This window comes from Halichoeres trimaculatus, unplaced genomic scaffold, assembly GCF_033239565.1.
Source record: "Halichoeres trimaculatus isolate MK-OKI-2021-1 unplaced genomic scaffold, fHalTri1.1 fHalTri1_scaffold_5, whole genome shotgun sequence".
Taxonomy (NCBI): domain Eukaryota; kingdom Metazoa; phylum Chordata; class Actinopteri; order Labriformes; family Labridae; genus Halichoeres; species Halichoeres trimaculatus.
Window position 1 is genome coordinate 8,892,439 of NW_027437183.1, and position 15,577 is coordinate 8,908,015.

At 39.8% G+C, this 15,577-nt stretch overlaps 1 protein-coding gene across 1 annotated transcript in view; it reads left to right on the plus strand.

The window, feature by feature from the left end:
• Positions 1 to 15,577, plus strand: part of unc13ba (unc-13 homolog Ba (C. elegans)) — a 224,964-nt gene that overhangs the window by 152,505 nt on the left and 56,882 nt on the right. The window contains exons 18-22 of the mRNA XM_074669684.1: positions 1,143 to 1,284; positions 2,036 to 2,205; positions 2,471 to 2,586; positions 2,675 to 2,838; positions 6,512 to 6,662. Coding sequence (XP_074525785.1) covers positions 1,143 to 1,284; positions 2,036 to 2,205; positions 2,471 to 2,586; positions 2,675 to 2,838; positions 6,512 to 6,662 — 743 coding nt within the window. The remainder of the gene's footprint in view (positions 1 to 1,142; positions 1,285 to 2,035; positions 2,206 to 2,470; positions 2,587 to 2,674; positions 2,839 to 6,511; positions 6,663 to 15,577) is intronic.

Sequence of the window (15,577 nt, forward strand, 5' to 3'; positions counted from 1 at the left end):
TAACACATAAACACAAATAAGTACCAGAACCAGAAATTGGTACCGCTGAGTACAGATACTGATTGCTAGGAACTGGGCATTGGTACCGTATCATTTCAAATGTGAAAGGTACCCATCCCTACCCGCAACTTTCATTGCCACTCATAGAAATAAGCCCATGAACAAAAAAATATTTATCCCAGGTATAATTTTTTTGATGGAGGGTTACTCTAGAGCAGGGATCTCAAACTTTTTCCATGGAGGGCCAAAAGGCTTCAGGTTTTCTTTCCAACCAAAAACTCCACTAGCTGATTTCACTGATTACCTTACCTTTAAGCAGAGAGCAGGGACTAATCAGTGATTCCATAATTATAAATATTTTTTGGGGAAAATCATCTGAAATGTATGAAAATCTGCTTTTTCCAGAACGAGTTGCATCCACCTTGTCTTCTGCTGGAAGAAGCAGGAAGCAGATGAAGTCATGTGACAGGAACCACTTAGAAACTAATTTTTATAAACCAAAATCTTTGTCTAACTTGTCTACTAGCAAATAAGTGGAAAAAGTTTCATCGCTGAGATTTTTTATTGTGAGAAGGAAATGTCAGTGATAAACTTCAGCAACAATTGTTGCCAGTGGGGCAAAACAGATTAAAGACCAAAAAGTCACATTTAAGTTGTCTATGTGCAGAGTAAACAACTTTGTTCTCCTCATACATGCAGGTGCTTTGTTATACTGGACAGTGCTGCTAAAATAAAAACAAGAAAAGGACAGAAAAAGATACAAGATTCAATATTCTTGCCCACAAAATTCAAGCAAACTGAACTTTCTGTCTGTGATACAAAATAAAAATTTTTATAGTGAATGACAGCTTTGACTCGCTTCATAAAACAGCAGGGTATCAGGTGACAACAAGAAAGAGACGCTGCTGCACATCTGTCTATGAGTCATGATTGTTGTGTTACGAGGCTTTGCGTAACAGTGTGGGGGATTTCTGTGTGTGTGTGTGTGTGTGTGTGTGTGTGTGTGTGTGTGTGTGTGTGTGTGTGTGTGTGTGTGTGTGTGTGTGTGAATGAGATGGTACGAGTAGGTGTTTGTTGTTCTTATGCAATTTTCAAAGTCATTCTCTCTGTTTGTGTTTGTGTGTGTTTGTGTGTTTGATCAGTTGTCAGCGCTCAGGGTCTCCAGGCTAAAGACAGGACCGGATCCAGCGACCCGTACGTCACCATCCAGGTGGGGAAGACCAAGAAGAGGACGAAGACCATCTACGGCAACCTGAACCCAGTCTGGGAGGAAAAATTCAGTTTGTGAGTTCAGATTATTTATTTTTTATTCTCCTCTTGCGTTTGCGGCTCGGGCTGAGCTCCCAGAGGTCTGGCAAAGTGCAGGAGAAGTGCAACAATTTCACAACCACCTTGTGGATAAAAATTTTAGACCTTTTCACTGAAACTCTTTGCAGAACATTGGTAAACCTACACAGGTGAAAGGATTTATTTCTCTGGCTCGGCACTGTGTGTACTGACATCTTCTTCTCTCCTCTTTCTACGGATACTGGTTTACCTCAATTAGCAGAGCATTTAGAATAATTACCGCTGCAGCAAAGGCTAAAAACACACAAAATAATGAATAACTGTGTTTGAAAGAATCATCTGAGGGCACTCGACAACTTTCTAAATTGCATGCAACAGGTTGTTAACATCTGCACACAAGATAATAGCTTTGATACTTTGTGACCCAGAGAAACACACACACCAACACACTGCCAGAGTCACAGTCACAGAGTAAACACCACTGCTACTCTGTTCCGTCTTACAGAGTTATCAAAGATACACACTTGAGAGCTCTAATTTTTTGGCTATGCCTGTGTTTTCCAATTTTTTTTTTTGTGAGCTTTGAGAAAATAACCCCATGACACTCTTGAATTTTCACTCCAAACGAAATAAATCCCCTCAGGAGACCTCAGGGGTTAGCTGCGGCTGAATTTATAGTTTTCATTTCAATTCATCCACCTGCTCTTGTGCTCCCACATTCAGAATAACCAGATCTCTGTCTCCACAGCGAGTGCCACAACTCGTCAGATCGGATAAAGCTCCGAGTTTGGGACGAAGATGACGACATCAAGTCCCGAGTGAAGCAGAGACTGAAGAGAGAGTCTGACGACTTCCTGGGTCAGAGCATCATCGAGGTCCGAACTCTGAGCGGAGAGATGGACGTCTGGTACAACCTGGGTATGAAAACACTCAGGACGTGTGCAAGAAAATGTGGAACATGGTGTGTGTGTGTGTGTGTGGTCAATATTCGTCGTGGGAGTTGGTATTTATGTGTTTGTGTGTGGTTCAGCTTGTGGGTGTTGCTCAGTTAGCGGAGCAGTTGGAGCCTTTTAAAGTTGTTGTTCTGGATCGAAAGTTCACCCCAAGTTCATGTCTGACAGATGTATGAATTGTGTATGAATACTGCGTGTGTGTCTTTGTGTGTGTGTGTGTTAACTTACAGAAAAGAGAACAGACAAGTCAGCTGTGTCTGGTGCAATCCGTCTTCAAATCAGCGTGGAGATTGAGGGCGAGGAGAAGGTGGCGCCCTACCATGTTCAGTACACGTGCCTTCATGAGGTAACACACACACACTCATGCACCAGGAACGTAACAAAAAAACAGGTGGTCAGATAATAGCTGCATTAACTTTTCTTTTTCCTCGCAGAACATGTTCCACTTCGCAACAGACATCGAGGGTGGCGGCATGGTGAAGATCCCGGCTGCTCATGGTGACGATGCTTGGAAGGTTTATTTTGATGAGGTGCAACAAGAAGTTGTGGATGAGTTCGCCATGCGCTACGGCATCGAGTCCATATACCAGGCCATGACGTAAGCTCAGTGTCTGTGTTTGTAAACGTGTGTGATTGTGTGCAGGAGTAATTGGATCAGGAAATACTTTAATGAGTGTGTTTGTGTTGGTGAGTGTGTGTGTTGATGTGATGAGAGGAGGGCGGGCCTGTCATGATCTATAAACAGAACGCAAATTAGTTTATCTCGTCTAATGAGAAAAGATGACCCGTCACCTCTGAGATTTCCCATCTGCTTAAACAGATCATCACTGGCAGGTGGAGAGACTCACACACACATTAACACACACACATTAACACACACCAGTTTAATTACATTAATGATGCTGTAATTTGACCTCAAAGGACAGAGAGGATCTCTGTGTTTGTTTTGTGAGATGAAGGAGCTTCATCACTCGACACGGTCATACTGGGAATCATTGAGGAAATGAACACTGGAAGCAGACTCTGTCCCAGTGGAAATAAGGACATGAGCCGATCAATAACACAAGCAAATGAAAATACTTATTCATATATACAGATACAGCGCAGGGTCACTGCAACGTCTCACAGCTCGATGACGACTTCATAAAACTCAGTTCATTTGCAGCCTTTTCGTTACTGTCAGCGAAACTCAAACTGTACATGTGTCCCAAACGTTGGCAACGACCCAAGTACAGACATCTTAAAATATTTATTAGACAAAATTCAAGTCCAAAAAAACACTTACTTGAAAGATCAGCATCCAGCTGATGGAAGCCAGAGCTCTCCATTAATCTGCCTGCAGACAAGGACAAATTTCATGAAATATACTCTAAACCCCTCCAATTAAATCTTAAACTTCCTTAAAGTTGCCTTACAGCCAGAGGAGTCTGGACTCTTGGAGGAGTTTGCGTGGGTTTGGTCTGAGTGCTCAGACTTCCCACAGAGCTAAGACTGCAGGTTGGATGAATTGATGACTCTAAATTGCCCGTAGGTGTGACTGGTTGTCGTTTTTTATGTGTCAGTTCTCTCTGATTTGCTGTCGATCTCAACATGATGTGGCCTTCATCTCGTACAGTGTCAGCTTGAATCAGCTCCTGCTCGTCCAAAACGCTTCAAACCTGACACTAGATGTGTTTCCCTTCTTGTTGCTTTATCTAACTGCCTGATCTTCTGTTTTAAAGATGACATTTACAGAGTTTGTTACTTTATAACAGGGGTCTGCAACCTTTACTTTCATAGGAGCCATTTTGCCTCAGCTCACCTGGATTAAAGTCATTAAGTAGCCACAAAAATCTACTTTAAGTTCACAATAAAGACAACACAGTGTATAAAGATCTAAACATGGTTAAGATCTAGTGAATAAAAATCTAAACACCAAGTTTTTTTGATAAATACAAACGCACATGTGGTTTCTTAGTTTTTTACTTTAAATAAATTTGCAATTTCAATAATTTGTCAAAGTTTCAAAAAATTTTATAGTTTCAATTTTTTTTCAAAAAATTCAAGAACTGGAAATTTTAAAAAGTTGAAAAATTTAAATACATTTTAATTTAAATTAAAATCAAAATTAAAATGAAACTTGGAATTTCAAAAATTTGCTTAAAAGTAAAAAAAAATCAAAATTTGCAAAAGATTAAAAATAAAATCAAAATTAAAAAATGTGCAAGAATCTAGAACATTTTTGAAATTTCCCAAAAATGGCAGAATTTTTTAAAATTACATTTTAAAAATGTGCACATTTCTTAAAAATTTGAACTCAAAACAATTTGCAAATTATTTTAAAAAATTAAAATAATAATTTGTAGAAAAAAAAAAAATCCAGAAATTGCAAAAATGGCCGCATTTTACAGTGAGCCACTGCAAAGGGGTCAAAGAGCTGCAGGTTGCAGACTCTTGCTGTATAACAAAACCTAAGAATGATATATCCCTACTTTAAAGTATTTAAATATCACAAAGAGCCACAAAGAATGGCTTGTTTGATTATTTTTATAAGCTAGTCTTGCTGACTCAAAATAAGGATCTCCTAATACCACCTTTTCAGTTCCAATACGATACCGATATCACAGCCTTGAGTATTGTCCAATACCAAAATCAATCCAATATGATACCAGCACAAATCATACATACTTTTATTACTTATTTAGTATGTAATGTTAGAAAGGCTTGATCAAGTGTTATTACTCAGACTCAATGGTGAGGTTGGTTGTAGTAAAATTACCCGGTTGAGTGCCACCTCAGAAAACTTGTGAATGACAAGTTTTGCACTCAGCTGCAGCGTCTTCTTTGGACTTTAACAAAAACTGCTACCACTCGGCCAACATCACTCCTACCCTGCTGTTGTTGTGAACGCATGGGCTCTGCATACTGGATCTGGGCGCTGCTGGATTGAAGTGCTGGAGCGGAGTCTGAAAATCACTGCTTGCATTTCAGATGCAGGCTGATATAATCCAATACTTGTTTTTGCTTATCTTAAAATTTGTAAATCCTCTTGCAAAACACAGTGGTAGAAGTGTCCCCTTTGTTCATCACCTGTGTTGGGATGGGTTTAATCTCCATCAGGGCGAGAGCATAATGAGAGAGTTGTGATGCTAACAGCTCAGACACAAAACAAGAGCACACTGCCCGTCAGTCATTTATCACATGAATATAATCAGTGAAATATGTTTAATGAATTGAGGCTTGAGACAGAGCAGACAGAGGGCAAATGAAACACAAGTCCAGGTTCTTGTTAGAGTCTCCCCACATTGAAGTTTCGTCCTGCTGACCCCACTGTGAACCGCCGTTTTACCTCTGTAACCGTCTGTTACCTCTCTGTTACCTCTCTTTTACCTCTGCTGCTGGCTCAGCAGAGAAACTTCTCCTCACCATGCTGTCTTTGTGCATTTTATATTACAGACAAAGCAACATAAGCTTAACAGTCCTGCTTTGAGAGGCTCTGCAGAAAAGGCTTTTCATAGCTCAACTCAGCCCACATCTATTCCCTTATTGTAGGAACAGCTAACCGCAGTGGAGGTCACATCCCAGAAAAACAACAAAAACAGACTCTTTAACCAGTTCACTCTCTAAACCTATACTTTATTAGTCAATCTCGGCTGTTGGAGTGTTTACTTTGAGCCACTTGAACCTTTTTAACCTGCTCAGAAACTAAACCTCCCCTGCTGTTATATTGTGGAAAAGAAAATCAAAGCAGCACAGGAACGACAGCTGATACCAAGTGTTTTGTGATTTTATCCTGCAATTACTACAATGTTTTAGACACCAGGGCCAGAAAATGTGACTGAAGCTGTTGCATGATGTTTTCTTGTTATAAACTTATGATTGTTTGAGAAAAATGAGATGAATTTTTACTTGTGTGGTATTTGTGATTTTATTTCGTCTCCACCAAACTTATTGTCCTCTGTCTTCTCGACTCTTCCCTCTGCACTCAATCCATCCAAACCTGTAATCTCTGTCCTCTCTGTTATTTACTTCCCTCTGACTGGCCTCTTTGTGTCTTCTTGTCAACCTCTCCATCCTCTGTCTCTACTTAACTCCTCCTCATTTCCCCTTCTTCACTCCTTTCTTGTGCTTTTTGTTACTGCTCTGAAAACCTGTAATTTCTCTCTTTTCAAACCTGCAAACATCACTCAATCACTTTTCTTTCTTTCTTTCTTTCTTTCTTTCTTTCTTTCTTTCTTTCTTTCTTTCTTTCTTTCTTTCTTTCTTTCTTTCTTTCTTTCTTTCCTCCTCAGACATTTCTCCTGCCTGTCCTCTAAGTACATGCTATCAGGGGTGCCGGCAGTGATGAGCACCCTGCTGGCCAACATCAATGCCTTCTACGCCCACCCCACAGCCTCCACCAACGTGTCTGCACCGGCCAGATTTGCAGCTTCCAACTTCGGGGTGAGTGACCAACAGACACAGTGAAGAAAACAAAGATAAACATCAAGTTTTCCAAATCAAGTGACAAATAAACACCTTTGACTCTCAGTCGTACGTTTGTAAAGTGTTGCCTGATGACAGCTTTGCTTTTCAGAGGCGTTATAGTGATAGCCTTCAATTTGTAAGAGGATTGGTTTGAGTAACAAATCAAATTTAATCTAAATTCATATAACGACACCTCCCCCTCATCAATGCAGCAAATAGTAACAAGTTGGTACAATAAACAATGACTTGAGACGCTCTTACCTTCCAAAAAGGAGTAAACTTGGCTGTGATGGCTTGTGAAGTTTTCTGTTCTGTTAGTCACAGCTTTAATCTGAAACCATAAGTGATCATTCTCTAATCAATTTCACAATCATTGCATTATGTCCCAAAATTCCTGATGGACCTTAGAAACAATTCAAAAACATACTCATTTAGATAACATAGACAAAAAAAGGCCACCAGAGCTTTTCTGAGGTCTAAGCCATGAAAGGCTACGACCTTGTGGTTATTGAGGCAGAGTTGATTTTGGATTTTTTTTTAGTTTCAGTCTTTGTCTCTTGACAGAAATGCTTTGTAGTTTCAGGACGCGGTCACACTGGCAAACTGTGCCGTGCTCAAGCAAGGTTCACTTCTCTGCTTTGGCACGCTTTGGAGAGGTGGGCTTCGACCATAGACTGTACATAGAGAGTGGACAGCGTGGCTCCGCCATTTACCATTGTACAAAATTCCCCCGTCACAGGCGCAGCCATTGTTGCAATTGCAGCCAGAGTCCGTGCAGTAGAGACGATGAGGGATTCTGGGATAACCTGAGTGGAGCTGGGTGACAAAAATAATAAGTTTTTTTTTCTTTCGAGAGTCTAATCACTTCTTGACTCTACCTCCCGACATATTTTACAATCCCCGGAAAAAATACACAAGAACGGTAGCTGTCAATCATCGTTAAACGTTACGCAAAACCTTGTTTTTAACCTTGTATAACTAATGAAAACTTTTCAGAAAAAAAGAGGACTTGAATGCAAGACAGCTAAATTCTGGTTCATATAGGGGTAGTGGGGTAGTGCCCTCAGTCACACTTTTTTTAACTCTATAGTTTTAGTAGAGTTTTAGCGAATATATCTTTTACCCTTACTTTAAGTCCGAACACTTTCTCTTTAAATTCATGCAGTCCCAGTTTAGAGATCAAGTTTTGATTGTCAGTTAATTATTTTAGTTCAGCCATCGTACCTTCTTTAGTGCAGATAAATGGATTGTTGATGAACATTTACTGTAATTTTTTTTAAAACCAAACCAGTCTGAAAAATTAGTTTTCAGAAAACTTCCCCGTTTGGCCATTATTAGAGTAATGTGACCGCTAACCGTTCCCTCCAGCTGGGGAACAACACTGCAGGGGAGCACTCGTGCTTAAGCCAGTGTGACCACGCTCTCAGCCACACTTTTAACTCTATAGTTTTTATAGTTTAGTCAATATACCTTTTACCTTTACTTTTAGTCCAAACATTTTGTCTTTAAATTCATGCAGTAGCAGTTCAGGGATGAAGTTTTGATTGTCAGTTAATTATTTTATTTTGCCATTGTACCTCTTTCAGTGCAGATAAATGCATTGTTGGTGAACAATTACTGTAATTTTGTCTTATACCAAAGCAGTCTGAAAGATTGGTTTTCAGAAAAACTTCCCCCTTTGGCAAACCAGATGTCTCCATCACAGAGCTCTGCATGCACATTAAGACGATTGAGGAGGGAAGGGGACAGGAAGAACTTTCTCTACTCATATTTAGAAAAAACTCATTTAGTGGCTTGGTGCTGTAGGTTGTGCTCCCCATGAGGCAAATCAAGCCTGTGGTGCCTTATCCCCATGTTGAGCCCCGTTTTCGCCTTGTCATCTGCTCTATTCCCTGTTCTGTCCTTGCAAAGTAAAGTCACGAAAATCCAGAAAAAATAAATAAAACCAAATTCAGAAAAATGAAATATTCATTCTACTTTTCTGATGTTCCTCTTTTTAAATATAAAAAAAACTCTATTGGTAAGTGTTCAACATCAACTCCAAACCGTTTATAACCAAGAAAATTAGATCATTGATTAGATGTAGAATTACTAGGATGAAGTATGAATGTAAGCAGCTTATAAATGCCGGTTGTCATTGTTTTGATGAAGTAGATATCACGCCACAGAAGGCAACATCATTTTTTTTTAAGCAGAGTCTGGTACATACTCATGAAAATGACCTGTTCTGAGTTTTTAGGTGCTGGTCTCATGTGCTGCTAATAATCCCCCTCATTAAAAGCTCATGTCCTACCTCTGTGGGACCAACTCTGAACTTTCCAGAGACCAGAATCCAGCCTGAAGGCCTCACATGAGCCACAGATTGGGGGACAGTGTCAGCTTGAGGCTGGCTGTAATGACTCCTGGGACTTTTACGGACAGTGTGAAATTCACTCCTTCTGATTGTTTAACTCTGGCAGAGGGTTTTTTGCTTTAATGGGCCAGAGGATGTTTCTGGGTTGCCAGTTTGGTAATAAGCTCTGCTGTGGAGTGTTTGTGTGATTTGATTTAACTGAGAGGAGATGTTTTCTGTGTGGGGTTCTGTTTGAATCCTTTATTTCATGAAGCTGTTTTCATTTTCTCATCTGATCAAAGAGAACTTCAGTCACACTTTAACAAGTTGACAGTAATTAATGCATGACTCAGCCAGAATTAATGTTGAATTCATGCATGACATTTCATCTCACACTAATTAGTCCAAACTAATGAATGACTGAGGGACTGTTGGGTAATGTTTGACTCCATTTATGAGACAAAAACTGACTAGATTTCAATACTTCAAAGGAACCTTTGAGCTCTGCGGCATTATTTGGGGTTTTACTTTAGGTGCTGGTTGGCCTCATGGTTTAAACTTTTCATAGAGACTGCAGTCTTTGTCACATTTGTCTTAAGTTTGATTTGTGGCCTTAACCAAGCACTATCTTTTCATGCAAGTTTGAGGGCTCCAAAAGCTAACATACCGCAGCTGTTTTCTGATCTTACCACCAATGTAACTGATTTGTAGGACAGTCTAACTTTATTATCCCACCTGTTTTTGAGTAAATCATTTGTTTCCCTCTCCAAAAAATGTTCAATGGATAGAAAAGTTGCCCAAAATGTACCAATCCCAAAATCACTGTTGTAAGTGATCTGTAAGTGGATTAACAGTTGGAAGCTGGACCCCTGCTTATGAAGAAATCGAAAGAAAGATGTGTCTTTTTTGGTTTGTTTCACAAGTTTTTAGAGATGTTAGACTTAAGTTTTAAACAGCGTCATTCTGGTCAAAAGAATTCATTAATTAGAAGTTATATTTGGTGGTTTTTGGTGGTATTTGGTCGTATGGCTTGTCCTAGGAGCTCCCTACCCTTCCACATGCCTGTGTGAAATGCCAAAGCCTGAAGTGAGGAGAACACACCTCCCCTTTCTTTTGAAAAGCCAAGGCAGAGAGAGCATCAGCCTGAGCCGGCATAAGGCATAAGCAACAGAAGCAGATGTTTAGGCCCCGTCACCTCCAGGGGGCCCCCTAGAGTGAGAGCTGGGGTGTGTGAACTCGAAGGCTATGAGTTGCTTTCATAAGCACTGAGCAGTACATTGTGATCCAGACAACTTGTTTTTGGATTCCTCTCCATCATGGAACTATTTATGAAAAACAACTAAACCGTAGCCCTGCGATTGACTGGCGACCAGTCCAGGGTGTACCCTGCCTCTTGCCCAATGACAGCTGGGTTAGGCTCCAGCCACCCGCGACCCTGAACAGGATAAGGGGTATAGAAAATGGATGGATTGAACTAAACCGTTTGGTTTTCTCACTCTGTTTGGGTCACCTGTCCTTCATTTTGTTTGTGTTTTTCTTTTTTGCTTCATTTTACTACTCAGTTTGAAGCAAGTATGTAGCTTTGATCATACGCATGCGCAACTTGTGGCAAAGGAGTACAGCAGGACACTTTGTAGGGATGCATGTGTTTTGTTTACAAGGCAGAGTGGCATTGAGTCTCTCTGCTGTCTGGGAGCACTTTAAATTCAGTGTGAGCTCTGATGACAACCTAAAGAAAGTGGAGGATAAAACCATGACTGAGTGCAAATGCAAATTAATACAAAACCACATCTCTAACAAAGATATGAAAATGATGAGTGTTTGGCATTATGTTGAAGAGATAGTTTACAGTGGATGTGAGACATTTAGTGCTGGTGAACAATAACTTTGTGTGAATTCAAGGATTCAAGGAGTCAAGGAGCTTTGTTGTCATTTCACACATGAAAAGACATGAGGTGAAACGAAATTAGTTTCCCCGGTCCCGGTATAAGCCCACAATACACTATATAAATATAAAACACACTATACAAGAAGTGAATGATAAAGCATTCATAACAGTCTGTGCTTCAGTGGAAGGAGGCCCTCAAATGAAATTCACTTAGGGCCTCCTAACAGCTTGGGCTGGCTCTGGCATCAGCAAAGACCTCAGAACAGAACAAGCATGCTTTTGTCTCAAATACACCAGAAATGTCTGCAGTCCGGCTCCACTCTGTTGCGTTGACTGCATTCGTCAACTCACACCGGCTGCATGTTCAGTCTCACAAGTTGCGTAACCAACAGACAGCTGGAGTCGCGAGATTGTGAAGTTCCCACACTTTCGACTCCATTGATGAGCCTCTCTTCATTTATGTTGGGCCGTAAAACCTCAAACCTGTTGCCTCCTGATCTGGCTCCACTCAATAAGCCACTTTACTGTTGAGCCAGATTGCAGAAAAATCTGGTGTTTTTCTGCTGTATAATTATGAAACTTGTGACACTGGTAGAATGAGGGAAAACCAAATAGGAGGAGCTTTGGTGGAGATGTGCTACAAAGCAATTTGCTGAGAATTAGTAAAATTAGGCAAGTTAAAGCGGTTAAACGTACAACAAAGAGTTTGGTGTAGAGCTGCTCTTTGTTTGATTTGGTGTAATAAAAAAAAACAGGCTGATTAATTGGTTGCATTGAGTCAGAAAAACACTCAGGCATCGGGGAGGTTGTCTTTTATCATTTCCCTGGCTTCACTCCTGCTCTCTGTTTATTTTTTATTTGTTGGAGCTTTTTACTCCCTCTCTGTCCCTCCTCTTTATTGCTGCTTCTTTCTCGCCAGACCTTTAAAAATATCACATTATTTCCCTCCATAATTTCAGCTCCATTTTCTGGTTATTTATCACTTTTTATTTTGCTATGACTGTTGGGCCAAGCCAATTTGCAGTGTACCTGTTGCTATGGCAATAAGGTGATTTCCTTATTTGGAGACTTAACTTCTGCCTTTCCTTCTCCTCTCTGGCCTTTGTCTCCCTCCTCCCGTGTCTGTCTGCTGGAGATGCTGTCATATCGATCTGTTCTTCCTCTCCTCTGCTTCCTAACTCATGTCTGAAATCTTCTCATTAGATGGTGGATTTACTGATACAGCCTGTTGTTGTACAGTGCGGTGTGTGTGTGTTTACCTGTAGACTGACAGTGTGTGTGCTTTTGTTATACTCTTTTTGGGGCAGCTGTGGATGCATTAGTAAATTTTCCAGTGGAAAGAAAAGGTATTATTTACTGGATGGTTGTGCTATAAATTAGCCTGCAGGAGTGTGTGCTCTGTTTCTTTTTCAGCAGTGCCTCTTGGACCTTATTCACCTCCACATCTGAGAGCTGCCCAGTTTTTAGCTACAGGCAGTGATGCTGCTGTAAATCTGGGGTCATTTTTCTGCTTTCACTTTTTAGGAAGGAGAGTTTTCTTTTGCTTGGGACACATTCAGTTTTCTTTTAATCTGTAACTTCTGTTTGTTTAAGTTTTTTGTAATTAATTAACAAAAGTTTGGACCCAAAAAGAAGTTCTCAGGAGGGGGTAAAGATTTAAAGTCTGCTAAATAAAAACAGGTCAAAACTAGTGCTGTCAGGCGATTAAAAAAATAAATCTAATTAATTACAGGATTTGTAATTAATTTATCTAATTAATCGCATTTTAATCTCATATCTGCTTAAGGTCCCAAAATAAAGATTTTGAATTCCAGGACATTAAAATTACATTAAAAGACAATTAAAAATAAGGTGGGTATATATACAACACATTTTAGGTACCCTGATGCATAAGGAACACATGAAAAAAGTTTTATGGTTCTGTCTTTACAAAATCTACACATTCCTGCACCTAAGATAAGCTGATTTGATTTTTAGGACGGTTTTTGCTTTTACTCAATGTTGACTTGATTTTCACTGCAATATGAACTTCTATACTTCTATGAGGTCAGGAGAACCAGGGCTAAAGGCTAAAAACTCTGAGGAACTATGTACAAAACACTTAATTCAAGTCTTGGATCAAAGAAAAGTGAAGTATTTTCAGTCTTACATGCTCTGAACACACAAACTGTTGCTCATTGGTGCAGAGCAGCCCCAAGCTGAAACATGACACCAGGAAGATGGAAGCAAATTTTCAAAGAATTCTTTAGATTTAAATACAGGATACATATCGATCATTTAGGGCTTGTTTAATGAAGTAAAGAGTGTACAATTACCTGTTTTTTACAGAATTGAGCTAGATCAAACGGTTGATTTTCTGCAGATTTTCAAAAAGGATGTGCAAATAAATGCGATGTGGAAGGCAGTCTCGCTTCCCTCCCTCCGTTTTTTTCACTTGTGATACATTCAGGGACTGTCGGAAATTTGAAAATCTGACGAGAACACCTCTTTTTCCAAGTAGGACAAACAGGTTTGTCAATGCCAGACATTTAAAAATAAGTGCGTCTTTGAACGCGGGTTTGGGATCCAGATTAATCTGCGTTAATTTTTATAACGCTTTAATATGCGGTGTAATTAATTAATCTAATTAACGCGTTGAAATGACAGCCCTAGTCAAAACATGAAAGGAAGTCAGATCAGACAGAGGCTAAACTCAAAGCACAAAATGACAAACACTGGTCAAAATCCATGAGACTACACCAACAACTGTATTATAAATGGATGCAGAATCTGTGATGTCACCCATCTGTTTCTCCTATGGAGTTTTGAAGCCTATTGTTGCTGGAAGCCATCAAAGGCTGAACTGAAAAAGCAGGCTTTGGGCCTCTTTACTAACAGCTTAATGCCAGCTGTCAGTCAGGTGGGCTGTGTATCTGATAGGGTGCACTTGTGATCTCTAAATCTTCTTAACCGCCAATTAAAAATATATATATATCTGCACCGTACAGTCTGTGCTATTGGAGAAATTTCAGCGTGATTTCTCAGACTGAAGTTTTATCCATGCATCAGGCTGTAAACATGATTGATACTGCTGTAAAAATCTGTTTTTGGCTTGGTGTGGACATGGTACTTATGGAGCTAGTCTCAAGTGGACACTTGACAAATTTCAGTTTTTAGCACTACTGCATGCAGCCAGAGGTTGTCACTTGGACCACATAGGTGGAGAAGGCTGGAACGCTGACTCAAAGGCACAAGACAAACTCACTAGAGGGGAAGAGGCTGAACTTGAGCTGTTTACATAACAACAGTTTTAGGGTGAAACACAAAAGTTTTGTTGCGTCTCAGCCTCGCATTTACATGGAAACTGCATTTTAGCCGACCTACAACACCAACTTTTGAAAACAGCCTCAAGGTTGGAATTTTTCTACAATGCTGCTGACACTGTTTCCGACAGTATGCAGGTGTTTTCAGTGGAAACACAATACACCAGATGATCGGCTCAACTCAACTTCAGTGGAGATCTCCCTAAAGCAGTTTCTGGACAAGACAGTTATAACGCCAATTATAGGCCTGGCATGCTTACTACAGAGTTTTCGTGTAAACCCAGATTTTTTTTTAATGCATTTTAGTGTTTTCCCATGAAACTTTGTTATGTAAACTGGGCCTTACGTTGGCCAATTTTGAGCCAGATTTCAAGCCTGATTGACCTCCCTTAATGGTCAGGGGGTGTGATCTGATTGGGTGTTCATTGCAGTCGGTTATTTGCCCATGGAGTCATGAATCTCAAACATTTTGAATAATAATGTCTCCAATAGATACCTGCAGATTGGCAAGCTTCATGAGCATGGAAGGGAACTTAAAAAAAAAACCTGTCCTGGGTCTGCAAAAGAAAAGTGGCTTGTGGTGTTATTATCCCCAGATTCTTTTCCCATTTTTGACAACATTGACAATATTTATTGTCCTCCTAAAGTTGCATTTGGCCCCCCAACTTCTATGTGATATCATTTCCGAGGAATCATTGCCCTAAAAGTTGTGGTCTAGCAGTTTTACAGAGTTGTTAAGGATATGTTCAGCAGATTGTCACGTTGAAAATTATTCTTTGTATGTGTGGTCTCTAAGGGTTTTAGTCTTTGACGTAGGTGAGGCTGATCAGTGTACAGAAACAGGAAGTTAGTTAATCTGGAAATGGACAACTTACAATAAGGAAACCGTGAAACAGGAAACAGACTCTTGAGGAGATGAAATAAAAAAGATTAAACTTATTTGTGACATTTTATGTAAAAAGTTTTTTCTGTTGTATTTCTCAGCTGTCGTCCAAAGTGAATAAGCCCTCAACAGATAAATAGAGCTTGGTTGCATTTTATCTCCAAGATCTGTAGTTCTCATTATTCCTTACAAAGAGGTGAAATGTAATTATAATTTCTCAGTAAGGTCCTTGAAAAGACCACAGGAGGAAGATGTAATAAAACTGAGAGACTTTAATTAAGACTTGTGAATTTCCATGTCCTGGTCAGTGCGTACACTCTATTTTTAAAGCTGCCTAAGAGAAGGTAGACTATAGTTATAACTTGCTGTGAAACATTGGTCTAAATGACAAACTGGATAAAACTCAACCTCAATAACTTTCTTTAAACTTTGTATCTGTTTCTTTTCACTGATACTTCTGTTCTGAGTTTATTACTCATATCACTT